This window comes from Oryctolagus cuniculus, chromosome 15, assembly GCF_051225735.1.
Source record: "Oryctolagus cuniculus isolate XC-2025 breed Fujian yellow rabbit chromosome 15, ASM5122573v1, whole genome shotgun sequence".
NCBI lineage: Eukaryota > Metazoa > Chordata > Mammalia > Lagomorpha > Leporidae > Oryctolagus > Oryctolagus cuniculus.
The window spans coordinates 27,670,465-27,695,940 of NC_142881.1; the positions used below are offsets into that span (position 1 = coordinate 27,670,465).

Genomic DNA, 25,476 nt, shown 5'->3' on the forward strand with positions numbered 1-25,476 from the left:
GGACCGCCTTTTTGACCCCGTTCTGTATTTCAGCAGTCCATCACTGCCTCTACTGTGCTCTTATTTGCCATTAGAATCTACATCATGTTGTTTTTTATTTTTGAAAAACTTTACTACAACTGCTTAAAAATTATTTAAAATAGTACAGAAGTGTATAGAGGGGAAAAAAATCTTGCAAATTCCAGTTCTACTTCCCAGATTCAACCTTTGTTGCCTTTAGTGGGTATTCATCCACACTTTTTTTTTCTGTGAATATAAAAATGTAGAGAGACAAACTGGTCTTTTCTTTGTTCAAAAATGGGATCATACAATATATATGGTGCTACAACATGCTATTCTCATATAACAATATGTTAACCCATTCACTAGCCAAATATTTTCTGAGCTGTTAGCAGTTCCATTTTATGAATATATCACTATTTAGATAGGTAAGTTGTTTCTGCTTTTTCACTATCACATGTTAATTCATGGTGGACATCTTTGTACATGTTGTATACATGTATCTGCACATTTGTGCAGTCTTTCAACAATTTTGTGGAAATTTGCTTGATGAGTTAAAAGATGTATGCATTGGAAATTCAATGAGTAATGCCAGTTGCCCTTTTGGAAGGGTACCCTGACATGGATAGCCACTAAAAACTCATAAGAGGAAAGGACTTCTCTTTCAGTTGTTGCTTAATGTTTCAGGTAAATCAGTGTAGTCTTTACAAGTAGTAGGCTTTGGAAGGCATAAATATGGAAAAAATCATATTCACAATTTTCTTCATAATTACATGAGGGCCAACAATAGAGTTTATTTCCAACAAACTTGAAAATAAAATTGCCTATGGGGGAAGGGTTGTTTGGTGCCACTTGGGATGCTGGCATCTCACCTCAGAATGCTTGGTTCAGGGCCGGCGCTGTGGTGTAGCAGGTAAAGCTGCCACTTGAAGTACCAGCATCCCATAAGGGTGCAGGTTTCAGACCCCAGCTGCTCCACTTCCAATCCAGCTCTCTGCTACGGCCTGGGAAAGCAGTAACAAGATGGCCCAAGTTCTTGGGTCCCTGCACCCACATGGGAGACCAGGAAGAAGCTCCTGGCTCGGGCACAGCTCTGGGCATTGCAGCCATCCGGGAAGTGAACCAGCAGATGGAAGACCTCTCTTACTCTCTCTGCCTCTCCTTCTCTCTGTGTGTAATTCTGACTTTCAAATAAATAAATCCTTTTTCTTTCTTTCTTTTTTTTTTTTTTTAAACAAGCAGAGTGGACAGTGGGAGAGAGAGGGAGACAGAGAGAAAGGTCTTCCTTTACCGTTGGTTCACCCTCTAATGGCCGGTGCACTGCACTGATCCGAAGCCAGGAGCCAGGTGCTTCTCCTGGTCTCCCAAGCAGGTGCAGGGCCCAAGCACTTGGGCCATCCTCCACTGCACTCGCAGGCCACAGCAGAGAGCTGGACTGGAAGAGGAGCAACCGGGACAGAATCTGGCGCCCCGACCAGGACTAGAACCTGGTGTGCTGGCGCCGCAGGCGGATGATTAGCCTATTGAGCCGCGGCACCCGCTTAAATAAATAAATCTTAAAAAAAAAAAAAAAAGCAAGCAAGCAAGCAAGCTTGAGTCAAGTCCCAGCTAATCCACTTCTGATCCAGCTTCCTGCTAGTGCACACTCTGAGAGGCAGCAGCTGATGGTTGAAGTCCTTGGGTCCCTGTCACTGAAACATCCTTTTAAGTATACTATTTTTAGCCCCAGACAACCCACATTTGAGAAATGGTTTCTGATCCTCAGCTTGCTGTCACATCTTTGAATCCTTGCAACATCTAGAATTAAAAAGTTCTAACTGGCCGGCGCCGCGGCTCACTAGGCTAATCCTCCGCCTAGCGGCACCGGCACACCGGGTTCTAGTCCCGGTCGGGGCACCGGATTCTGTCCTGGTTGCCCCTCTTCCAGGCCAGCTCTCTGCTGTGGCCAGGGAGTGCAGTGGAGGATGGCCCAGGTGCTTGGGCCCTGCACCCCATGGGAGACCAGGAAAAGCACCTGGCTCCTGGCTCCTGCCATCGGATCAGCGCGGTGCGCCGGCCGCAGCGGCCATTGGAGGGTGAACCAACGGCAAAGGAAGACCTTTCTCTCTGTCTCTCTCTCTCACTGTCCACTCTGCCTGTCAAAAAAAAAAAAAAAAAACAAAAAAAAACAACTAACTGCTAAAATTGCTTTCCTTGGTCTCCTTAAGAAGAAATTGAGGCTACAGGGTTAAACCATTTGCTCAGGGGCCCATGTGGTGATTTTTTAGGTTAAGCCATCACCAGTGACAGCAGCATCCCATATCAGAGTGCTGATTCCCGTCCCAGCTGCTCTGCTCCCCATCCAGCTTCCTGCTAATTATCTGGGAAACCAGTGGAATATGGCCCAACTCCTTGGGCCCCTGAAACCACATGGGGAGACTCAAATGCAGCTCTGGCTTCTGCCCAGCCCAACCCTGGCTATTGAGGCCATTTAGAGAGTGAGCCACAGATGGAAGATTCTCTCTCTCTCTCTCTCTCTCTCTCTCTCTCTAATTCTGCCTTTCAAGTAAATAATCTTTTTTTAAATCCTCAGATTTTTCTCTAGAAATACAATTTAGTCCATCTGACAGTGGGACTTTCTAAATGTTTTACAGTTTTCCTGGGAGTTTCTTATATACTTTGAGAAACCGAATTGGCAGGCCGGCACCACAGCTCAATAGGCTAATCCTTTGCCTGCGGTGCTGGCACACCGGGTTCTAGTCCCAGTTGGGGCGGCGGATTCTGTCCTGGTTGCCCCTCTTCCAGGCCAGCTCTCTACTATGGCCCTGGAGTACAGTGGAGCATGGCCTGGGTCCTTGGGCCCTGCACCCGCATGAGAGACCAGGAGAAGCACCTGGCTCCTGGCTTCAGATCAGCGTGGTGCACTGGCTGCAGCGCGCCGGCTGCAGCGCCCATTGGGGTGTGAACAACGGAAAAAGGAAGACCTTTCTCTCTGTCTCTCTCTCTCACTGTCCACTCTGCCTGTCCCCCCCCCCCCAAAAAAAAAAAAGAGAGAGAAACCAAATTGGCAGAGAAAGCAATGGTGGTGCTAAAAAGTGATGATGGTAGCAAATAGACAAGAGTCATGTGGGGGGCATGGAAACATAAATTCCACCAAATAAAATTCTTGTAATCTGGGGCGGATGTTGTAGCACAGTGAGTTAAGCTGTTGCTTGGGACATCTGCATCGGAGTGCCTGGGATCAAGGTCCACTTCCCCTTCCAATCCAGCCTTCTGGTAGAGCACACCCCCAGGAGTCAGCAATGATGGCTCTCAAGTACTTGGGTTCCTGCCACCTATATAACAGACCCAGATGGAGTTCCAGGCTCCTGGCTATGGCTTGGCCCATCCCTGGCTGTTGCAAACATTTGAAGAGTGAAGCAACAGATGGAAGATCTCTCTCACTCGCTCACTCGTTCTGCTTCAAAGAAATATACTTTTAAAAATACTCTTGTAAGGTGCTGGTGCTGTGGCACAATGGGTTGAGCCACCACTTGCAGTGCCAACATCCCATATGGGCTTCAGTTTGGGTCCCAGCTGTTCCACTTCCTATCTGGCTCCCTGCTAATGTGCCTGGGAAAGCAATGGAAGATGGCCCAAGTGCTTGGGCCCCTGCCACCCAAATGGGAGACCTGGAAGAAGCTCCGGGCTCCTGGCTTCAGCCTGGCTCAGCCCTGGCTGTTGCAGCCATCTGAAGAGCAGATGAAAGATCTTTAAAAGAAAAAAAGAAACAGCAATGCTACTAAGTGTTTAAGGAAATTTTAAGGGTGTGAGCAATTGAGCAATGTGGGGAGAAGATATAGAACACAAAGGCCAGGAGAGGAAATTAGATGGGAGAGATCCAGGAAGCTTCTGTGGGCTTTTGCTTTTTTTTTTTTTTTTTTTTTAAACAACATAGCCAGCCAGAGAGCTTTCCAACTCACTAGTTCACACCCCAAATGGCTGCAATAACCAGAGGTGGACCAGGCCAAAGCCAGGACCTAGGAAATTAATTTGGGTCTATCCCATGAGTAGCAGGGACCCAACCACTGGAGCCATCATCTGTAGCCTCCCAGCTGGAATTGGACTGGAGCTGGGACTTGTATCCCTGACACTCTGGGGTCGGGATGAAAGCATCACGGGTACAAGCGTCACCACTAGGCCAAATGCGTAACTCTGCTATCTGTTTGTTATTGTTTCTTTGTTTTGTTCTTAAAGATTTATTTATTTATTTGAAAGGCAGAGTTACACAGAGCGAAGGAGAGATAAAGACAAATCTTCCATCCGCTGGTTCACTCCACAATTGGCTGCAACGGCCGGAGCTGTGTCAATCCAAAGCCAGGAGCCAGGGTCTCCCATGCTGGTGCAGGAGCCTCTTCCAGGTCTCCTACGCAGGTGCAGGGGCCAAAGGACTTGTTCTGCTTTTTCAGGCCATAGCAGAGAGCTGGATCAGAAGTGCAGCAGCTGAGACTCCAACCATATGGGATGCTGACACTGCAGGCAGTGGCTTTTACCCACTATGTCACAGAACCAGCCTGTTTTGTTTTTTAAGAAGATCTTCTTGGGGCCGGTGCTGTGGTGCAGCGGGTTAATGCCCTGGCCTGGAGCGCCAGCATCCCATATGGGCGCTGGTTCCAGTCCCGGCTGCTCCTCTTCCAATACAGCTCTCTCCTATGGTCTGGGAAAGCAGTAGAAGATGACCCAAGTGCTTGGGCCCCTAAACCCATGTGGGAGACCCGGAAGAAGCTCCTGGCTCCTGACTTTGGATCGGCGCAGCTCTGGCCGTTGCAGCCAATTGGGGAGTGAACCATCAGATGTAAGACCTCTCTCTCTCTCTCTCTCTCTCTCTCTCTGTAACTCTGACTTTCAGATAAATAAATAAATATTAAAAAAAAAAATCTTCTTCCCTGGGTCAATGTTAAGTCCCAGATGCTCTACTTCTGATCCAGCTCCCTGCTAATGTGCCTAGGAAAGCAGTGGAAGATGGCCCAAGTCCTTGGGTCCCTGCACCTTCGTGGGAGACCCAGATGGAATTCCTGGCTCCTGACTTTGGCCTGGCACAACCCTGGCCATTGCAGCCATTTGGGGAGTAAATCAGTGAACAGAGGATCTCTTTCTCTTCCTCTTTCTTTCTCTTTAACTCTGTCTTTCTTTAATCCTCCACCTGGGGCGCCGGCATCCCATATGGGCGCCGGGTTCTAGTCCCGCTTGCTCCTCTTCCAGTCCAGCTCTCTGCTGTGGCCTGGGAAGGCAGTGGAGGATGGCCCAAGTGCTTGGGAGACCAAGAGGAAGCACCTGGCTCCTGGCTTCGGATTGGTGCAGCGCGCCAGCCGTAGCGGCCACTTGGGGGGTGAACCACCGGAGGCAAGACCTTTCTCTCTCACTGTCTATAATTCTACTTGTCAAATAAATAAATAAAAATACTGGAATGCCTCTGAATTAATCATTTTAACATGTTTAACTTTTAGGCCTGCATTGTGGTACCTGCAGCACTCGCATCCCAAAAGAGCACCCAGCTGCTTCACTTCCCATCCAGCTCCCTACTAATGCACCTGGGAAACCAGTGGAAGACGGGCTGAGTTCTTGGGCCCGCCATTGTGACCATTTGGGGAATGAACCAGCAGAGGGAAGATCTGTCTTTCCTTCTCTCTCCTCTCTGTAACTCTGCCTTTCAAAAATGTTTAATTTTGTCATGTAAATTTCACCTCAGAAACAAAGAAAGCTGGCTGGTTAGATTTATTCATTCAAATCAGCTAAGCCTCCCCTTCTCCAGGCCATTGACAGTCAGATCAGGATGGCCCACTCTACCACATTCCAGTTGTCAGGCGGCTGGAACTTTTCTTCCCATTTTTGCTTGCACCTGATTCCCAGAGCTGCTCTACAGATATTCTCTCCCTCCCCAAGTCTGATCCACACAAGAAGCAAGGCAGGAGAAGTGGGTCAAGTGCTTGTTAGCTATGTGACCTAGGGCAAATTACCTAACTTACCTAAGTCTGATTCCTCCAGGAGTCAAAATCTTGGTACTCAACAGCATAGAGATGGTGTTTCCTTGAAAGAAACTGGGTCACTAGCTAGGATGGGAATGGTGGTAGAGGGGCAATCTTTCCAGAGAAAGGGCGGCTAGAACTGAGGTGTTAGGAGGCGTTAACTAGTTCATAGGTGAAGAGAGAAGAGTGTTTTACAAGCAAGTTCTAATTTATTAACCTCTAGGGCCTTAGACTTCTTGCTTGTTCAGTGAAGAGAACACTACCTTCTTCCAAACGCCTTCGTGAGAAGCAGATGACAGCACAGGTGTGAACCACCTAGCACAGTACCCGGCACACAGCCCACACTCAACAAATGCCCTGCTTTTCCTACTCCCTTGCCTTCCACCTTCTGCATGGGAAATCTTGGAAAAGAGACCCTGCCATTCAGAGGGGCAATGATCTTCACAGGAGAGGTTATCAGCTCAGCTGTCCACCCAAGTGATCTGGATCACCATGGAATCTGGTCAAGCTAGTTAGCTGGTATGAGTGGCCACAGGGCAAATTGTCACAGGATTGGGGGGGAGGCACATTTATGACAACATACAGAAGGGGGTCAAAGCAAGCATTCCCCTCTCTTCCATACCATCTCAAATCGTCCAGCCAATTCAGCCCCCTCCTGACACTCTGGAGGCAAAGCAACCTTAGGAACAGCATAAAGGAGCTCAAGTCTGCTGAGCACTGCTCGCACAGTGGGTGCCAGGCGAGGTAACTGGGTATACCCAGTGTCCAGCTGATTCTCAGCCTTCAGGTACTGGTTACTGAGGGTACAGCCGAAGCTCAGGGCACGGTAATCAGCTGTCCCAGGTCATTCAGCTGGTGATAGCTAGGGACAAGCAGAGCTGGAACTCACACCGAGGCATCCAGAGCAGAGCCCATGTTCTGTTGGTGAGTCCCCCTAATCCACTCTGTGGGGGAACACCAGGAGGAGGTGGACTCCGGCAGGAGATGCTGTCAAGGACACACTCCCTGAGTGTGGACTGCTTCTAAGTTCCTTTGTGTCCTGGTGGGGGCAGTGATGCGAAGAGCTGGGGGTGAGGAATCCACAATGCGGCACCTCCCCATTCTAAGCTCACAGGAGGGAGAGGGACCCCCGTCCCCAGGCTGCACCTCCCCTTATTTCATGCTCCCTCAGCAAAAACCTAAGGTGCTAAGGGGTCTCAAACACTTCAGCCTTCACATCTGCAACCGTCCCCCAACCAGTCAAGCCAGCTATGCAGATTCTGGGCTACAATGAGGGAACCAAACAGTCCTGTCCACCAAGCCCCCCAAGTAACAAAAGGGGAAGACTCCTACCAAGTCGCCCCAGAGAGGGGACACTAGCCTGGGATCCTGCCCTGAAGTTTAACAGAAAAGCCAGCAGCTGGGGACCCCCAGGCAGATCCCCACCCCTCCCTCCTCCCGGCTAATAGGTATTTCCTGTTTATGAGGCAGCTAAGGCTGGGCTTTTGGGAAGGGATGGAGATGGAGCCCCTCCCTTCCTAGGCTGGCTAGGGGAGTCCTTGAGGAGTGCCTGAAGGTTGGGAGGCTCCTCCCTGGGGAAGCCGTGCTTCTAACGTGGGCCCTCAGATCCTCTCTCCCCACCCCCAACCCCCTTGGCCTCTGCCCCTAAGGGTTGGGGGCACTGGAGGGGTCGGCTTCCAGTAGTCTCCAAAGCCCTCAAAAGAGCAGCTTCCAGGCACGGGGGCGGAGGCGGGGTGGGGTGTGGAAGGCGCCGAGGCTGGATGAAGGGGGGGAAGGGAGGAGAGTCTTGACTGATGCGTCAGAGCCCGTGAGGGGGAAGGATGGCTGCTCTCCCCCTACCCAGTCCAGCCAGGTGGTCATTCCGCAGCCCCCTCCCCCCAGCAAAACGCGGATCCCAAGCCTTTGGGCGGGGGGAGGGCGGGAACCCCACTTAATTAACCCTTTTAGTTCTAGTCCCAACTGGTTTAGCAGGCAAGGGAGGAGTGGTTAATTTTGGGGGGGTGAGTTGCAGGGTTGCTGCAGAAAATTAGGATAGTGTTTCTCTCCCAACCCAGCCTGGGGTAGGGGTGCATAAAAAGGGGTCTCTACAATAAGGCAGGGGGTCTCCGCAGGGAGCAAGGGCCGGTGATCATTGGTCCCTTTTCCCCTCCCGGAACGCGGCCTGGGGTGGAGAGAGCTACACCTCACTGCCCACCCTGGCTCCGCCTCCCCAGCCCCGGCTCCCGCGCCGGCTCAGCCACGCTCCCAACCCGGCGGCACCCGGAGGACAGACACCGAATGTGAGGCTTCGCCTCCCATCCCCCCCTCCACACCGTCCTCCCCTTCTGGGGTCTCTGCCTCCGTCTCCTTTTTTAAAAGCTGCGTCACATGCATGCCGTTCGCTGAGCGCTCCGGGCCCCTCGCCGCCCTCCCGCCGCGCGGCGCACGCACGTCGTCGCTAGCTGCGCGCTCGTCCAGGTCACTTTGACACAGCTCTCCCCTCCCACTAGCAGGACAATTAGCATATTAATAAAGCCCGGCCCAGCCCGCCGGGGGCTGGAGAACCGGCGCCAGCGAGAGGCGAGCGCGAGCGCGAGGACGCGGGCGCGGGCGCGGGCGGGGGAGCGGCGGCGGCGGCGGCGGCGGCTGCGGGGAGGGCGGCGGCGAGGGCGGCGGGAGCGCACAGACACGCACACGCACACGCGCACACACGGACACACACTCCGGGGACGCACGCCCGCGCGCACACACGCAGCGGCAGCTCGCCTTCCTGCCTGGCTTCCTTCCTGTCTGCTCGGCGCCTGACAGGCCCCTCGCTGCAGCCAGGGGCCGCCCGCACCGGGCAGAGGCCGGGTCGGGCCGGCGGCGAGGGCAGCGGGGGCCGCGGGCGGCGGCGGCGGCTCATGCCCGGCCTGTCCCCCCGCGAGGGGCGGGCACCGTGACTCGGCTGGGCCCCCAGCGGCGGGCGATGTGAAGATGTCAGTGGGCTGTGCCTGTCCTGGTGAGTGGGGCGCGCGGTCGCCTGGCCCCTCCCTTCCTGACCCTCCCCGCGGACCCCTCACCCCTTGGTTGGCGAGAACTTGTGTGGGGGTCGTCAATGGGATGGGGGAGGTTGGGGCTATATGGGGTCCGCAGGGAGGGTTTTCCCCTACCGTGTAAAGACGCACCCGCCCAGAGGCGTTGGGAGGGGGCACAGAGGCTAGCTTATGTGTATGTGTTTTTCTGGGGGGGAAGCTAATTGGGGAGGGGTTGGGGGGACTGAAATTCCCAGAATTCCAGGGTGTTAGCCAATCACAAGTGACTCTGGACTTTTGACCCCCCCCTTAGGTCATCATAGAGTTGTGATTGGCTGGTTTGGGGTGCCCCCCCTTCCCTGCTGCCTATTGCCTCTTACATATTCTGTGACACCCCCTTCAGGCTGTTTCCAAGGACCTGTTTTGGGGGAGAGTTTACGGGGGCCCATCTTGCCCCCCTCCAACTTTGCCTGCCTGTTGCCAGGGAAGGTTGTCCCTCCTGAGGGGCAGGAGGTACTCCTTGGGGGGTGCCTGATAATTGGGCCCTTGGGTCTGGCATCTCTGCGCTAGTGGGAGGGGGAATGTGACAGCCCCAGGAAAACTAGGAAATAGAGTGATTGGTGGAGAGTTAAGTTGGGGAGAGCAGCGCTTGACCCCAAAGTGAGAACTTGCAGAGTTCACGTTCCTGCCTCCCTAAGACCTTTCAGCTCTTCCTAGGGGCAGTGCTTTTTCCTGGAGGGGGAGGAAAGACAGAAGCCATGTGACTGGGAGAGGTGTTCCACGGAGGGTCCTCAGATTGGTCCTCCTGTTCCGGGCTGGCATCAGCTTCCTCCAGGAAGGCAGCCTCACTGAATCTAGCCCCTCCAGATGCTGGTTCTCTGGGAGGCCTGTATTCCCCAACTGGACCCCACCCCCAAATACACACAAACACAGCCACACATCCCCAGGGAAGCTGCCAGTGTGGAAGCTTCCTTGGCAATCACGTGACCCAGGCCGGGCTGGGCCGGGCTGGGCACACACCAAGGGCCTGCTGAGGCTGACATTTAAGGGGCACAGGGCCGCAGAGGGAGGGCTAAGAGAGTCTAAGGATCCTGGAATATCCCAGTGTGGAAGCAGCTGACTCCTGCTGTAGAGAGTGGGAGAGAGAAGGAAGAACTGGCCAAGCTGGAATCCTGCCTTGCTCCACCACCCTTTCTCCTAGGAGCTGGGTGTGCATGTTTTGAGTATTTTCTTCCTTCTAATCGCCCCATGCTGGGCAGTACCCCATTCATATCCATGCATGCTCTCGGGCCATCCTGGGTCCTGACCCTCCATCTCCACACAGGAGCAAAGCAAAAACTAAGACTGAGCAAACTAGAGGACTGAGTCTTCGGTTTTGATTCTTAGATGGGGCAGGGGGTGTATACAGAGGGTTTTCAGGCTGGAGGCGGTTGGAAGGTTGGTTCTGAAGTTGGGACAAGGTGCCTGGGTCCAGTGGGAAGACAGGGAAAGTTTCTTACTCTGGGGGCAGCAGCATGGGGACAGGAAGAAGACCTGTGTGCAGGGGTGTGCCATGGGTGGGGGAGGGGCACAAGTTCAGACATTGCCCCCAAAAGGCATATTCTTTTTGTGTGTCTTGGTGGACTGGCTGAAGGAGAGGGGGCAAAAGATGGCAAAGAGTGAGGACTGTTCCTCCTGGCCATGGAGAAGTGTGATGGATTAACAGCACAGAGGATGGACTGAGGTTAGACTTCAAGGAGAGCCACACGGGAAGAGCTTGCCAAGAGTGGCGTGGAGGTAGGGAATGGTAGGAGTTGGGGTAAGAGAGGGGATCATTCTAGCATGGGTGGTCAGGAGCCATGCAAGTATGCAAGGGCATCGTCGCTGGATTAGCAGTTCAAGCCCAGAGACTCCCCCGCCTTGAGCTGCCCTGGGGTGAGGGCTGAGGTGCCCTGGCAGGTCGCCTGCCGCCTGCTTGCCTGCCTGCCTGCCTGCCTGAGTCTCTCCTTTGTGCTCTGCTGTCTCCTGGCTCCTCCTCCTCCCCCAGCCCGGCAGAGACAGCACATGCCCCACACATGTGACTGAGGGAAGCCAGAGCACACGCAGACCCACACACATGCACACACAGAAATACCAGAAGATACACACATACACGCACCCCTAGCTCCCATAGTGCTCCTGTGGTGGAAGCCACTTCTGGGGCTGAAAGGGCCAGAAGCAGGAGGAACCTCTGCTAAGGGGCATCGCCCTGGGCAGGATGCTAAGAGTGCCAGGGCCCGCCTGGGGCAGCATGTGGCTCAGAAGGGTTAAGGCAGGGAGGAGTAGGGGGAGGGGAGGAGGCAGCAGTGGTGGCGGCTGGGAGCCAGGAGAGGAGGATGGCAGAGCGCCAGGCCAACGGGAGGCCGGGCACAGACAAAGGAAGGGGGGCAGGCACACTGGAGGCCTGGGTCAGGGGCCCAGGCAGGGGGCAGTGCTGGTACCTTATCCTGTGGGCTGGGGCGGCTGCTGTCATTTGAGTCCACCTCCAGGAGGAGTGCTCTGTCTTCTCTCCCTCCTTACCTTTGTCATTCTTGGCTGCTCCCTGCCACCACCAATTTTAGGTCCTTCTAACTCAGACTTGCGTGCTCAAGCTGGACCTGTTCTGAGCCCCTGTGCACCAGGGAAACTGGCTCAGAGCAGACACAGGCTTGCTAGAGAAGGGGACGAGGTACGGGCCTGTGTGGGTGATATGCCAGAGTCTTGAGACATCTTGGTGTTTAGGGGCCCTTCTTCCCCACAGTGAGACAGGAGGGCCCTTGTGTGAGGAGGCGGGCTGGGTGGGGGTTCTGAGCTCTGGGCTAGGGGCAGATTCCCAGAGCACAGACCCAACCCCCTTCTCCATGTGGACAGTCCTTTGAGGCCTGGAGGAGGAGGGGGAGGAATGGCTGCAGTGCCCCAGGGCTAGTGAATATAGTGGGGCTGAAAGTCCAGAGTTGCAGCCTCCAGCCCTCCTGTGTCCCTGCCTTCTAGACGAGTAAGGATGTTTGGCCCTGTGCACTGTAAGGAGTTCTCCAGGGACTGCCTGAGAACACAGCTTGGGAAGTAATGGGGATTGCCCTGTTGGTGGTTGGAGAGCTGGGCTGTAAACTTGGTAATCAGTGGCAATGTGTTAAGCCCTGGGGGCAGGATATATGTTGCAAGGTCTGGCTTGGGGTTTCAATGTCATGGGTTTCAATAGGTTTGTGAAAAGTGGGGTCTCTGCTGTAGCCAGGCTGTGATGGGGAATAGTATGTAGGTTTCAGGAAGGGTGGTTTATGGAGTAAGTTCCAGTATAACAGTCAGTCAGGGTATGCGTGTGATAGTCTGTCCTGGGTTATGGGGGCATGAGACAGTTATGGTGTTACGGTGTGTATATTGGGGGTCGGAGTACATGTGTGTAACAGGTCCCAGTTTATGTGGAAGTCAGGGACTGACTGTGTGTGTGTGTGTACCTGTCTGTGTCCTGAGGTGTATCACAGGTTGACAGGTGTATCAGGTACTGATTTATGTGAAAGTGAGATTCGTTATCCGTGGAGGATATTCCCAGTGCTAGGGTGTGATGGTTGCACAACCTCTGTCCTTGGGGTTGTATGCAAGTACCTGTGTGTGTGTGTGTGTGTGTGTGTGTAGCAGAGGAGCAGACACTAACATGGCAAAGAGGTAGGAAGTACCAGAGTCCCTTATCCCTGTGTTTGGTTTCCTTGTCCTGTGTGTCTAGGTAGTAGTCCTGGGCTGCCCCCAAGTTTGAGAACTGCCCCCTGCCTTGGGATGCCCCTTGTCCAATTGAAGAACAGGCCCACCTCCGCTGACTCCTGTGCCCTCTCTGAGGCTTGAAGGGGCAAGTTTGCCTTCCCCAGCTCTGACACCACGTGGCTTTAGGGTGGTGGTGGGGGGAAGGGGGCTTCCCATTAAGGTGAGCCCAGGCTGGGGCTTGGAACTTGGCTGGGTTGGGGCAGGGCAGCCCGGAGTGTCCCCTCCCAGCAATCGGTGTTTACAGGCTGAAGTCAGAATGTGTCTCTGTCAAAAATAGCCCCCGGAGCCTCCCCCCAGCTGCTCGGGGAGTTCCGCGGAGCAGCCCAGGGTGGCAGCCCAGGCCAGCCTTCTCCCCGAGCCCTCTGGGGAGAGGAGGGAGGAGAGACCGGGGCGGGGTAGGGGGGAGGCTGGGGAGGCAGTTCGAAGACACTGGGAGTGTGCGGAGAGGAGAGCACAGTCCCCCTGCCCACGACTCTGGCTGCGCTTCGCCCCTGCCCCCCCGCAGGCCTCCCCCTGCATCCAGGTCTCTTCCGGCCCAGGCCGTCGGTCCCCTGTCTCTCCCCGTCTCTGTCTCTCTTTTGTTTTTCTCAGCAGTCCCTCCCTCGCGCCCTCCCTCCCTCGCTCGCTCTTCCTCTTTCCTCGCGGGGAGGGGGCGGGGCCGGCGGGGCGGCTCCACCCTCCGCCCGCCCTGGGGCCTCATTCGGAGAGGAGCTCGGAGAGAGCGAGCGGGGAGGAGGAGGAGGAGGAGGAGAGGAGGGAGGGAGGGAGAGAAAGGGAGAAAAGGCAGGCAGCCGGCGGGCGCTGCGTGTGTGTCTGAGTGTGCGAGTGAGTGTGGGTGCTGGGCCCTGCCTCTCCTGGTGCCCCCAGCGGAAGGGCCCGGTGGCCTGGGGAGGGCGGGCGGGCTGCTCGGAGGCAGAGGCAGCGAGAGGCGGCGGCGGGGAGAGCCGAGGAGGAGGAGGAGAGAGGAAAGAGCGGAGCAGCCATTGTTGAGGGAAACCTTGCAAACAAAGAAGGCTCCGGACTCCCCGCGGCCCCCCGCCCCCCAGGCCGGCCCCCTGGCCCCCAGCCCCCGGCCCAGTGGCCATTGTAACTTTCCCCCGGGGCTGTGGCCGCCGCGGGGCGGGCTAAGGCCGTGCGTGTGCGTCTTTGTGCGGCCGGTGGAGTGGAGCTCCCAGCCAGGCCTGCCTGTCCCACTCGGGACATGAGCGGCTGAAGTTGGCCCCCCTCAGTCCTCACCCCTGCCAGGGCCCCCTGGGCTCCCAGCCGCTCCCCGCACCTCTCCTGGCCCCTCAGTTCTCCCAGGTAAGTCTGGGCACCCTGCAAGCCTGTTGGGGGTGGGCGGAAGGCCCTCAGTCCGGCCCTGGCCTGGGAGAGGTGCCCCAGCTCAAGAGGCCGGGGCTCTCTGGCCTGCTGACCCACCCACCGGCAGCCACCCCCACCCCACGAAGGGAGGGGGCTTGCCCTCAGGTCTGGCTCGTTACCATGGAAATGCCCAGCTGGAAGAACCCCCCCATCAGCCCCAGGTTGTAGCACAGTCTTGAGAAAACTTTACTAGTTTGGGCTCTTGGTCTCCTTTCCCCCCTCCTAAATTAGACTCCCAGATGGCTAGGGTGGGGGAACAGGCCCACTCCCGGGTTGGAGGACACATCCCCGTCACCCCCACCCCCACCTTGCTCCCTCCACCCCTGCTACTGGGGACAGGCAGCAACAGGGACAGATGGTCTGGGTGATGTCCCTCCCCTTCTCTTCTCACTCCCAAGCTCTTGTGCTGGGGCTACTGGGAGTTGCTGTGGCTCAGGAGAGCTGCTGAGCTTGTTTGTGTCCATTCACTGGAGGTGTAAATAGAGACCCCAGAACCTTGGGCTTCAGCTCTAGAAGCCAATACCCAGTCCCAGGCAGTGCCTGTCCCTTCTTGAGAGAGAGGGAGAGAGAGGAACTTAGGCTGTGAGACTTTTCTGGAACTGGGGAGGAAGGAACCCAGGTGTCCTGATCTCGAGTTGACACATGTCTTCAAGTGGACTCTGCACTCGGGGTGGTGGTAGTTATGCTGTGGGGGAAAGGATCCCCTAACTATGGGAGGAGATCCAGATGGGAGAATGCAGACTCTGAGTTCATTGCCCAGGCCTGGCTTCTGGTGGGCTGTGTAAACTTGGGTTTCCTGCGTGGCGGTAATCTACCTTGGCGGCTGGGTGGGGGCCGTCTCTGCCGAGACACAGGTTCGGTCCAAACTGGCATGTGGAGGCAGTGCGTGCCATACTTGGACCATGTGGATGTGGCCTGTACAGTGCTTGCGCGGGGTGAGGGCCTATTGAGGCTCCCAGATCCTGCCTGGGGCTGCTGGGTTCCAGCCCTTGGTAGGCGTGTTGGGGCGAGATGAGGGTGGAAGCCTGCTAGGCAGGATGAGGCACACGCATGTGCAGGCACACGCATGTGCAGGCACACACAGGCTCTGACTCCTGGCACCTTCAGGGACTGTGCAGTCTAGGCCCCTCTGGGACCCTCCTTTTGCCCACATTGTGAGGAGAGGGCCCTGGGGAGAGAGTTAAATGACACATGTTGGCACAGGGTCTTCCTTTGTCTCTTCCCCCCAAGGAACAACATAGGTTTTCTGTCTGCACTGGGGAGGGAGCTCACATTCTGCCAGTACAGCTACCCTCCCCAAAGCAGTCCAGATCTGGGGGCCTGCGGAAGTTGCTTAGACCAGGGCCAGAACCTGTGGGGCGGTGCCTCAGTTTCCCCCTATTTCTGGCAGGGGGTTAGCAGAGCAGCAGGAGCACCTGGCTCATACCCAACAATGAACTGAACACTTTTTCGGGCAGGAGATTGCTGGGAATTGTGTGCTGTTGGATGAAGAGGGGGCATGTACAGGTGCACAGATGCACAGCAGAGACCCTTGTTTGGTTATCACTTGCCTCCTGGACCTGGGATCCAGTGGAGGCAGCTCTGTCCCTCCCCCACTGCAAGTCTCAGGAGAGAAGGGCTTGAGGCTTTGGGTTTCTGGTTTGGAGACAGTACTCTACCCATGGTGGGTGTGAGGGTGGGGGCTGGGCTGATAAGGGAGTGGCCGTTGGTGGGGGAGGCTGAAGGCCCAACTGGTTATCTGGTGGGTGGCACCCAACAGGCACCCCCTCCCCCTTTATCTTCCCAGACCCTGGGCTTCTGAGACCCTGGAGGTGGAGGAGGGGCAGAGAGTACCTAAGACCCCCCCTTTCTCCTCCCCCACCTTGGTCTGTAGAGGGCAGTAAAGGGGTCAGATGTTTAGAAGTAGTACATGATATGGGAGTCCAAAGGATCTGGGCTCAAGTCCTAGCTTTGTGGGTTACCTGCTTTGCCTCATCTGTAAAATGGGACTATTTCAGTCAACCCTGCTACCTCACAAGGCGATTGAGATGCTTGAATGAAGCTATGTAGATAAAAAGGGAGTGTGTCAAAATCAGATTCTAATGTTTGGATATATATTCTGTGATACTAGTATTCTTCCCAGCGTCAGTTCCTCTTCCGTCATCTACGGCCCAGCAAAATGAAGAAATTGGGTTTTGAGTATGAGATTAGGGCTGAGTACTCCCGGTTTCTTAATGAAACAAAGACCGAGACCAGATTTGTTAGAGGGAGACAGGTGCTTCCTAGAGTGAGTAGTCCCTTGTTGTAATCTGGGCAGGGGGCTCAGTAAACCCATCTTCCTGGCCTAGCGGGCTCCCAGGAGAACTCCCAGGCGGCTCAGTGGGCTTTCCTTCCTTTCTAGGTTGCTCCTCCAAGTCGTTCAAGCTGTACTCGCCGAAGGAGCCCCCGAACGGCAACGCCTTCCCCCCCTTCCATCCCGGCACCATGCTAGATCGGGATGTAGGGTAAGTCTCTTGGCCACTTCCTTACCCTTCTCCAGGTGGGACCCTGCCTGGAGAGGGGAGGGAGTAACACCCCCACCACCACCAAATAATTCCGGTCTTCCACCCCCATTCTCATAGCCTCTTCCCTTACACAGCCCAACTCCCATGTACCCGCCTACATACCTGGAGCCTGGGATTGGGTAAGTGGAGTCCAGCGTGGGGGGGGGGGGTGTCTTCCATTGTAATGGGAGAGGGCAGACTTGGGGGACAGTGAGAAGGCTCTGCTCCTGCTGACCTCTGTCCTTTACTTCCCCAGGAGGCATACACCATATGGCAACCAAACTGACTACAGGATATTTGAGCTTAACAAACGGCTTCAGAACTGGACAGAGGTATGGCCAGAGGAAAGAGGGCTGGGAAGAGGTGAGCGATCCGGGCACTCCTGTGGGTTGCCCTGTGACACAGACACACAACCCCCCTCTGCACTCCCTAGGAGTGTGACAATCTCTGGTGGGATGCTTTCACGACTGAGTTCTTTGAAGATGACGCCATGTTGACCATCACTTTCTGCCTGGAGGATGGACCAAAGAGATACAGTGAGTGACCTCCGGGGGTCCTGCTGTGTAGTTTCTGGAAGTGCCAGGGGAGACATCTGCCTGGGCCCTTTTGAGCTTCCTCTGTCTTGAAGAGTTTGTCTCCTCTCTACAGCTATTGGCCGGACCCTCATCCCACGCTACTTCCGCAGCATCTTTGAGGGGGGTGCCACGGAGCTGTACTATGTGCTTAAGCATCCCAAGGAGGCATTCCACAGCAACTTTGTGTCCCTCGACTGTGACCAGGGTAGCATGGTGACCCAGCACGGCAAACCCATGTTCACTCAGGTCAGCAACCCAGCTGCATGTGGGACCCCAAGACACCTGGGTTTGATTTCCTCTCTCCCAGCTTGTACTCAGGGTTGTTCCCCAGGGAGGCATAATGGGACGTGGCCAAATGAGAAGGGAAGGCAGGCACACTGCAGCATTCAGCAGACGATCCTTGAGCTTGTGTGCTTGAAGTTTTCTGGTCCCCGGTGGTGCAGCGGGACACAGAGCCTGACCCTGGAGAGCTTGTCGCAGAGGGCTGTGTCACAAGCTGGGTGGGGAGAGGACAAGGATCTGTTAAGTTTTTCTGTTCTGTGTGTATGTGTGTGAGGGGTCTTCAGAAAGTGCTTGGAAAATAGCTATTATGGATAAACTGGATTTCCAGTCTTTTTACACCAAAATACATTTTAACCTTTAATCTCATTTTCCACCAACTTTTTGAAGTGCCCTTGTATTAGACACTCGTATGTGTCTTTCTGTAAGGGCCAAGGGTGTTAACACATACAAAGGGGGTAGGGGCTACCCTAACAGTTAAGCACCCAGATTTATGAGCAGGCAGCAAAAATATGTGCCTTGGAAACGTGGGAAAACTCTGGCAGGCATGTTTGTAGGTTCGGGGAGTGGGCAGGGTTGTGACGGGCCTGTCCCCCAGGTGTGCGTGGAGGGCCGGCTATACCTGGAGTTCATGTTTGACGACATGATGAGGATAAAGACGTGGCACTTCAGCATCCGGCAGCACCGAGAGCTCATCCCCCGCAGCATCCTTGCCATGCACGTGAGTGCGAGGGAGCAGCAGGCAGCAGGAAGGGTTGCAACGGGGCCTGCTGTTTCCTGACGTGGCCGCAGACGGGGTTCGGGCTTTCTCATTTGGAGAGCAGGTTCCATAACAGCCCCGGTCCGTCTAAGGGTGTCACGACGCTCAGATGATAGGACCTGAGCGGACACAACCCAGGTGCAGTGCCACTGTCCTGTCTTCCTCGCCCTCCAGGCCCAGGACCCCCAGATGTTGGATCAGCTGTCCAAAAACATCACGCGGTGTGGGCTGTCCAACTCCACTCTCAACTACCTCCGAGTGAGTCTCTGGTCACTCAGTTTCTGCCCCGTCTCATTTGGTGTTGGCTCTGTGTCTCCCTCCTGACAAGCCGCCTCCCGGTCTGCCCCCAGCTCTGTGTGATACTCGAGCCCATGCAGGAGCTCATGTCCCGCCACAAGACTTACAGCCTCAGCCCCCGAGACTGCCTCAAGACCTGCCTTTTCCAGAAGTGGCAGCGCATGGTCGCACCCCCCGGTGAGTGCCCAGGCTGTGGCTTTATCTCCTTAGGCTGTTCCCCCTGCCCCCTGCCTTGTTCCCGCCTTGCATAACTGGGGTCAGGGTAGGAGCCAGACTGGAGAACAGGGCAGCCAGGGCCCTTCCCACCTGAACCTCCTTCCCTGCAACAGCGGAACCCGCACGGCAGCAGCCCAGCAAGCGGCGGAAACGGAAGATGTCAGGGGGCAGCACCATGAGTTCGGGGGGTGGCAACACCAACAACAGCAACAGCAAGAAGAAGAGCCCGGCCAGCACCTTCGCCCTCTCCAGCCAGGTACCTGTAAGCATCTCGGCTTTCTTCTCTCTTCTGGGCTGCCCCACCACTCACCCCTGACCCTGGTCCGGGCCCGAGCTCACTAGCCGGCATAGAAGCAAAGGCAGTTTTCCCCGTGCACTCTGCCAGCATGGACAGACTTCTTTCACTGATGAGAACAGAGTCCTTGGCAGGCACACGCTTGGCTGTGATCACACAGACTCAGCCATAGGAACGCAGGGCACAAGGGACGGAGACAGCCACGAGAACATACGGACTTTGAGGACCGATAGCTTGGAGCACGCAGACCGTCAGAAACACGCATGCACACACGCACGCACACACATGCACTGAGAGGAGGACACGCAGACTTGAGTGTTTGCAGGTCTAGAACACATGCACGTGCACACAGTCCCCTCCCTCACGTTTATGATCTGCGTTCCTACGTGTGGACGGAAGTGTAGCGACTCCCCTGACAGCTGGGGGCAGTGGACTAGGCGTCTAGGGGAGTAGACTGACTTCTCCCAGAATCTGATAGTCACGGGCTAAAGGCTGTGATGCTCTGGTGTCCTTCAGTGGGAAGGGTTCCGGGAGCTGAGGGTGTCAGCTCGGAGTTTGGGCTTTACATTGGGGTCCGAGGAGTGGGCGGGGAGGGTATTGAGCGTCCAGGGTGGGCACTGGGGCTCTGGGGGTATCTGCCGCCCTGGGTCGGGCGAGCCCCTGCCCCGATTATGTTTGGGGACCTCCGCCACTCTCAGGATGTGATGGTGGTGGGGGAGCCCACCCTGATGGGCGGGGAGTTCGGGGACGAGGACGAGAGGCTCATCACCCGTCTGGAGAACACCCAGTTTGACGCGGCCAACGGCATTGACGACGAGGACAGCTTTAACAACTCCCCTGCACTGGGCGCCAACAGCCCCTGGAACAGCAAGCCTCCGTCCAGCCAAGAAAGCAAATCGGAGAACCCCACGTCACAGGCCTCCCAGTGAAGGCCCTGCCGTGACCACCCAGCACTCTGCCTGCCTGCCCCACCCCTCGCAGCCCCAGGGAGCAGAAGACAGAATGAAGAGACTGAGCATGGGCATCCTCCATTCACCCACTTCAGGGAGGAACTGGACTTGCTGGGGGCAGGTGCCAAGATTTGCCTCCCAGTGTCCCTGGGCTGGGCCTGGCCTCTGCAGAGCCTCTTGGGGGAAGGGGGTACTCAGGTGGATGCCTCTGTGGGCCCTGGGCCTCTGAGAAATGTCCTGACCACCCCACCCCAGGGTGTTTGTCTCCATCGTCACTCCAAGCTCCGGGTTCCCTGTCCTCCTGACTTTACCCCCTTGAAGCCTTGGGTTGTCTGTACCCACAACTCTTAGGGACTCAAGAAGTTACACGGGGCTTGGCTGGATGCCCCTCCCCCTAGGCAGCTGGTAATTGAGGGGTAAAGCTCTGGGCTCCTCCTCCCTCTGCCATTTATCCCAGCTCCAAGTTTTTAAAAAAATATATTATTAAAAATGTAAGTTTAAAAAAAAAAAGTCATTCACGTCCCCCGTCTTCCCTCCTATTCAAAGCCCAGCTACCTCCCTACTCCCAGCAGATGGGGGGCCTGGGGCCCAGGTTGGGGTGAGGGGTGGGGAGGTGCGCAGATCATTTTTTTACAGTTTCAGAGCTTCAGACCAAGGAGACACTTTGCCATCTCTCTTCCCTTTCCCTCAGGAGTGCCTGGAGTTGGGGAAGACATGCTATGGCCAGGAGGGCCTTGGCAGCCATGTCTTCGTGACAGCCCCCTGCTCTGTCGCTCCCCAGCCTCCAGGACTCCGGCCTGTCCTCGTGCTCGTGACCCACTCTGTCCCAGCCCCCCACCCCTCATGGTGTGTAGTCTTCACAGTCCTCCACTACACAGCTGTCTTGGATGGGGGAGGCGCCCCGCTTAGGGAGTGTGGAGGGAAGGGAGCAGCCTTGTTTGTCGCTGTATTTTTTGTTCTGTCTCAGTCGGGCAGGCATGGAATGGGAGAGGGGCTCATCCACTCTCCTGCAGAACTCTTTCCCCAACCTCTCAACTGCATATGTAGGCCTACCCTGCCCTCATAGAGGGGAAGGAGCTGTAGAGGATGCCCCAGCTCTAAGCCCACCAGGGAGAAATAGGCCCCTGTGCCCCCCAGCTGAGGTAGAGGGTCTTCATCTCCCGACATCCCCTCCCCCTCCTTCTTCAGGGAAAGAAGGAGGCAGCCAGAATCCTGAGCTGCGTGTCTTGGTTAGACACGCGGAGGCTCAGGACTGGGGAGAGACCAGGAGCAGGGTCCCACGGAGCCACACCCAGCTCTGGCTTTGCCGCCTTTTCCTGTGGCCAGTCCCAGGAAGTGTTAGCACCGCCTCTCCCCTCTTCCCTCTGGAGTCTGCACTCCACCACACCCTGTTTCCTCCACGTTGGCTGCCACTTTGGGAAGGGTGGTGGTGTGTCAGGAGCTGAGGGAAGGGGTGAGGAAGGTGGATGTCCCACCCAACTGTAATGCCTTTTTTTTTTTTTTTTTTTTTTTTTTTTGGGCCATTTGAGTCATGTATGGTACTGATCAATAAAGAGACTTTTTGGTTTGAGAGTGTCCTGGTTGGTCATTGCCACCTAATAATGACTAGTCCAAGGCAGTCCCTCCTGCTCCTCCCATTTCATTTCCCCTTACTCTCGGAGTGGCCCTGTTTGTACCTCTCCTTCACCCCACACCCTGAAGAATGTCTCTAAATGCCCTTGCCTGGCCCCATCTCCCTCAAAAGTTGGTTTCCCAGCCTCACTGGGGACTTGCTCATCAGCCCCAGCTGTCATGAGGCTGCTGGCAAGGTTGGGTTTCTGAGGCAGGAAAGGGGTCCTTGTGTAGGAGGGGCTTGTGCTTGAGGGTCAAGGAGCAGTAAGAGGGCCTGGGAGACTGTGTTGTGGTTTGTGTTTTGTTTTTTAAGATTTATTTGAAAAGCAGAGAGGTCTTGCACCGCTGGGTTCACTTGCCAAATGCCCATAGTAGCCAGGACTGGGCCAGGCTGAAGCCAGGAGCCAGGAACTTCATTCAGGAACCCATGCAGTGGCTTAACCTGCTCTCCCACAATGCCCACTTCTCTTTTCTGCTTTTTGTTGGTAAGACTCCTACCCCTACCCAACCCCCAGCCTGCCAGCCCAGCTGAGAAAGAAACGTCTTCCCCGGTGGGCCGAGGTCCTGGGTGGGGATTCGGATAGTAGCAGGATCCTTTGTCTCCTTGCTGACTTTGGGTAGGAGGATGGAAGGAGGGGGACACCCAAGCTTTGTTGACGGGGGGCAGACGGCCTGAACTCCATGAAGGCTGGAAAGAGAAATAGGGCACTTCTCAGACGCCAGTCCAAGTAGTTGATCTCCAAGTCCCTCCCCCATCATGAGGTGGTCACCAAGGGATGGACATTTCATGCAGCAGTTTAACTTGTGTGGGACATGCACGTCACAGTTAGTGTCCCGGCTACCCTGCTTCCGGTCCAGCTTCTTGCCAGTGCATCCTGGGAGGCAGTGGGTGATGGTGCAAGTGCTTGGGCCCTTGTCACCTATGCGGGAGACCCAGAGGGAGTTCCAAGCTCCTGGCTCTGGCATGGCCATTATAGGGGAGTGAACCAGCAGATAGAAGATCTCTGCTTCTCTTAACTTCTAAAGATGATCATCAAGGTAGGAAGAACCTTACTGTGGATCTTGGAAATGGGGGTCTTAATACTCAAAAAGCCCACTATCCAGTGTCCCTCATTTTCATCTTCGACTGGTCCCCCACTAAGGACTTTGGGACTGGAAGTAAATCCTCATAGGTCTCCGCTCTCACTTCCCCAGCTGGCAGGAAGGCCGGCCTGGTCCACCACACCCGAACAACCACTCAGTTGCCTTGGCCTGCCTAGCTGCCAGCCCAGCTCCTCAGGATCCCAAAGGATCACATTTGCACACCCACGCCCCACACCTCTGTGGGTGTAGCCTGACTGGAGGACGTTGACCCGGCAGCTGCTATCACTAACTCACCCTGAAGAGTCCCAGGTTAACACCTGTTGGGTCTGTGTCTGGCACTGGGTGCCCGCCTGGCCTTTGCTTGAGTGTGTGCCAGTGTCTCCGTGACCACTGAGCTGCGAGAGGGCGTGGTTGTGTGTAGGAGTGTATGGAACTTGGCGTAAATGTGTGCATGCACAAGGATCTGTTTGTGTGCCTGTCTGCCTGTGAATTCATTAATTCAGCTGTTAGTGATTGAGCCTCCTGGTGCCAGGTGCACTTCTAGGTACTGGGGAGAGAAAGCAAGGCTGCTGGCTGTGAGTGGAGGTTCTAAGCACATAATGAGGGTGTACTCTGAAATGCATGGCTTGTCAGCGTCCCAGTGTTGGGAGATGGGGCACTGTATTTGAATTCAGGAAACAGTGGCCAGTGACTTCCTCTGGGGGCCCAGCTCTGGCTCCTCCTCCTTTGTCCCCAGCAGCCCTTCTAGGGAAGGCCCCTGGTGAAGAGGAATTGCTGGGAGTGGGAAGGGCGAGGTCTTCCAGGTGCAGGCGCAGTCCCAGGCCCCAGCAAGCTGCTGAGTGCTGTGTAGCCCAGCCAGGGCCATTCCCCCTGCCACTCTTCATCCCCTCCAAAGCCACCCCATAAAGGCACAGGCCCCAAATCCAATCCCAAACCTCTGTCTCTGCCCCCTAACTCCTTCCCCACGTTTCCCTCCCAGTACAGTCCAACCTGAACTCCACCCCCTTTCCTAGCACCCTAGTGCAGCCCAGCACCAACACTAGCCTGTCTTTTATACCCTTAGGGTTGGCCTGGCTTTTAGCTCTTCTCCAAAGATAGGATTCCAGTCCAGCCAGTGCAGTCCAGCTCGATCTGACCCCAAACTCTTTCCTAAAGTGAAAAACTCTTATCCAGGGCCCCTCTCCCTAATGTTCTTTCATAAAGCAAGACCTTCTCTTGGGCATTGGTAGAAGTAGAATAAAAGGGTCGGAGCTACAGGCTGGAAAAGAGAAGGGAAGGCAGGGAGACGGGCTGGAGGTGCTGAGGCCCGGGTGTGCTCGGATACTGCACTTGATCTTAGCCAAAAGGCTGACAAGTGATATCCAGGTGTGCTCTGGGCAGGCTGAAAGGGAGGGAATGCATAGAAAGAAGTTTGCGTAGTGGTCCCCTACGTTCAGGCTGGATATCAGAGGTGTTGGTTAGCCCCTGCTGGCCTGGCGCCCCAGTACCCCAGATGCTGACTGCTGTGGCCACAGTCCCTCTCTCTCAGCGTCCAACCCTGAGGCTCCTCCCACCCCAGCCTGAGGTCTCCAAAGAAGCTGGCACAGGAAATGGGTGGGAGATTACGTATTTCCTGCAGTTCTTAGGCTGTGGGGTGGGGAAGCTGACCCAGATCTTCAGGTTCCTTCTGCAGCTTTGGGAAGAGGCCGTTTCCCTACTGAGCCCAGGACCCGTTTCCTTAGGTAGCTAAGCCCTGGAGTACTTCTCTCCCTTCTATGCCAGTAGCTCACCCCTCCAGGAGGAGAAGCTAGAGGCAGTCCCTGGAGAAGAGTTCCAGCAGGGATTTGGGGAAAAGGATTGTCTCCAGCAAGTAAGGCTTCCTGGAGGAGGTAGGCACAATTTCTCCCCTTTAAAGGGACTAAAGGTTCACAAGTCAGATTAATTAGAAAACTGGTTTGTGGCACATTCTCATCACTGCTCTATGCACAGCACACTTATTTTTTTTTTTAAGATTTATTTATTTATTTGAAAGACAGAGTTACAGAGAGGTAGAGACAGAGAGAGAGGTCTTCCATCCACTGATTCACTCCCCAGATGGCCACAACGGCCAGGGCTGGGCCAGGCTGAAGCCAGGAGCATTCGGCAGCCTAACTCGCTACATCGCAGTGCTGGCCCCCATTTAAAAGCAAACAACAACAACAACAACAACAAAAACATAATACTGAGCCTGGCGCTGTGGCATAGTGGGTAAAGCCTCACCCACAGTACAGGCCTCCCACATGAGCGCCGGTTCAAGTCCCAGCTGCTCCACTTGTGATCCAGCTCTCTGCTATGGCCTGGGAAAGCAGTAGAAGGTAGCCCAAGTCCTTGGGCCCCTGCATCCACGTGGGAGACCTGGAAGAAGCTCCTGGCTCCTGGCTTCAGATGGGTGCAGCTCTGGTCATTGCGGTCAACTGGGGAGTGAACCAGCGGATGGAAGACCTCTCTCTCTCTCTCTGCCTCTCCTTTCTCTGTGTAACTCTGACTTTCATATAAATAATAAAATAAATCTTTAAAATAATAATAATAATATTCATTCTGTACTTGGTATTTCTGTGAGAAGCCACTCCCGTCAATTATCTTATTAAAAGCTGACCATATCTCTTTATTTCTCTCTCTCTCACTGTCTTTCATCCTCTCTGTAACTCTTCCTTTCTTTTTTTTTTTTTTTTTTTTGACAGGCAGAGTGGACAGTGAGAGAGAGAGACAGAGAGAAAGGTCTTCCTTTGCCGTTGGTTCACCCTCCAATGGCCGCCGCGGCCGGCGCGCTGCGGCCGGTGC

The 25,476-nt window shown here is 55.3% G+C and overlaps 1 protein-coding gene across 5 annotated transcripts; it reads left to right on the plus strand.

Moving 5' to 3' along the window:
* The first annotated feature begins 8,376 nt into the window (after positions 1-8,376).
* Positions 8,377-21,555, plus strand: LDB1 (LIM domain binding 1). 5 transcript variants are annotated; one of them, XM_051824132.3, is made up of 11 exons: positions 8,377-8,964; positions 16,470-16,572; positions 16,707-16,751; positions 16,868-16,943; positions 17,045-17,147; positions 17,260-17,432; positions 18,064-18,186; positions 18,400-18,483; positions 18,576-18,699; positions 18,852-19,000; positions 19,732-21,555. In XM_051824132.3, exons 1-11 carry the CDS (start codon positions 8,940-8,942, stop codon positions 19,960-19,962), a joined length of 1,236 nt encoding a protein of 411 aa, XP_051680092.1. In that variant the 5' UTR covers positions 8,377-8,939; the 3' UTR covers positions 19,963-21,555. The 5 variants fall into 5 exon arrangements, with proteins under 5 accessions (XP_051680092.1, XP_051680093.1, XP_008268617.1 ...); XM_051824133.3 differs by having other exon boundaries at positions 8,552-8,964; positions 18,852-18,994; XM_008270395.5 differs by lacking the exon at positions 8,377-8,964 and adding an exon at positions 13,492-14,029.
* The last annotated feature ends 3,921 nt before the right edge of the window (positions 21,556-25,476 follow it).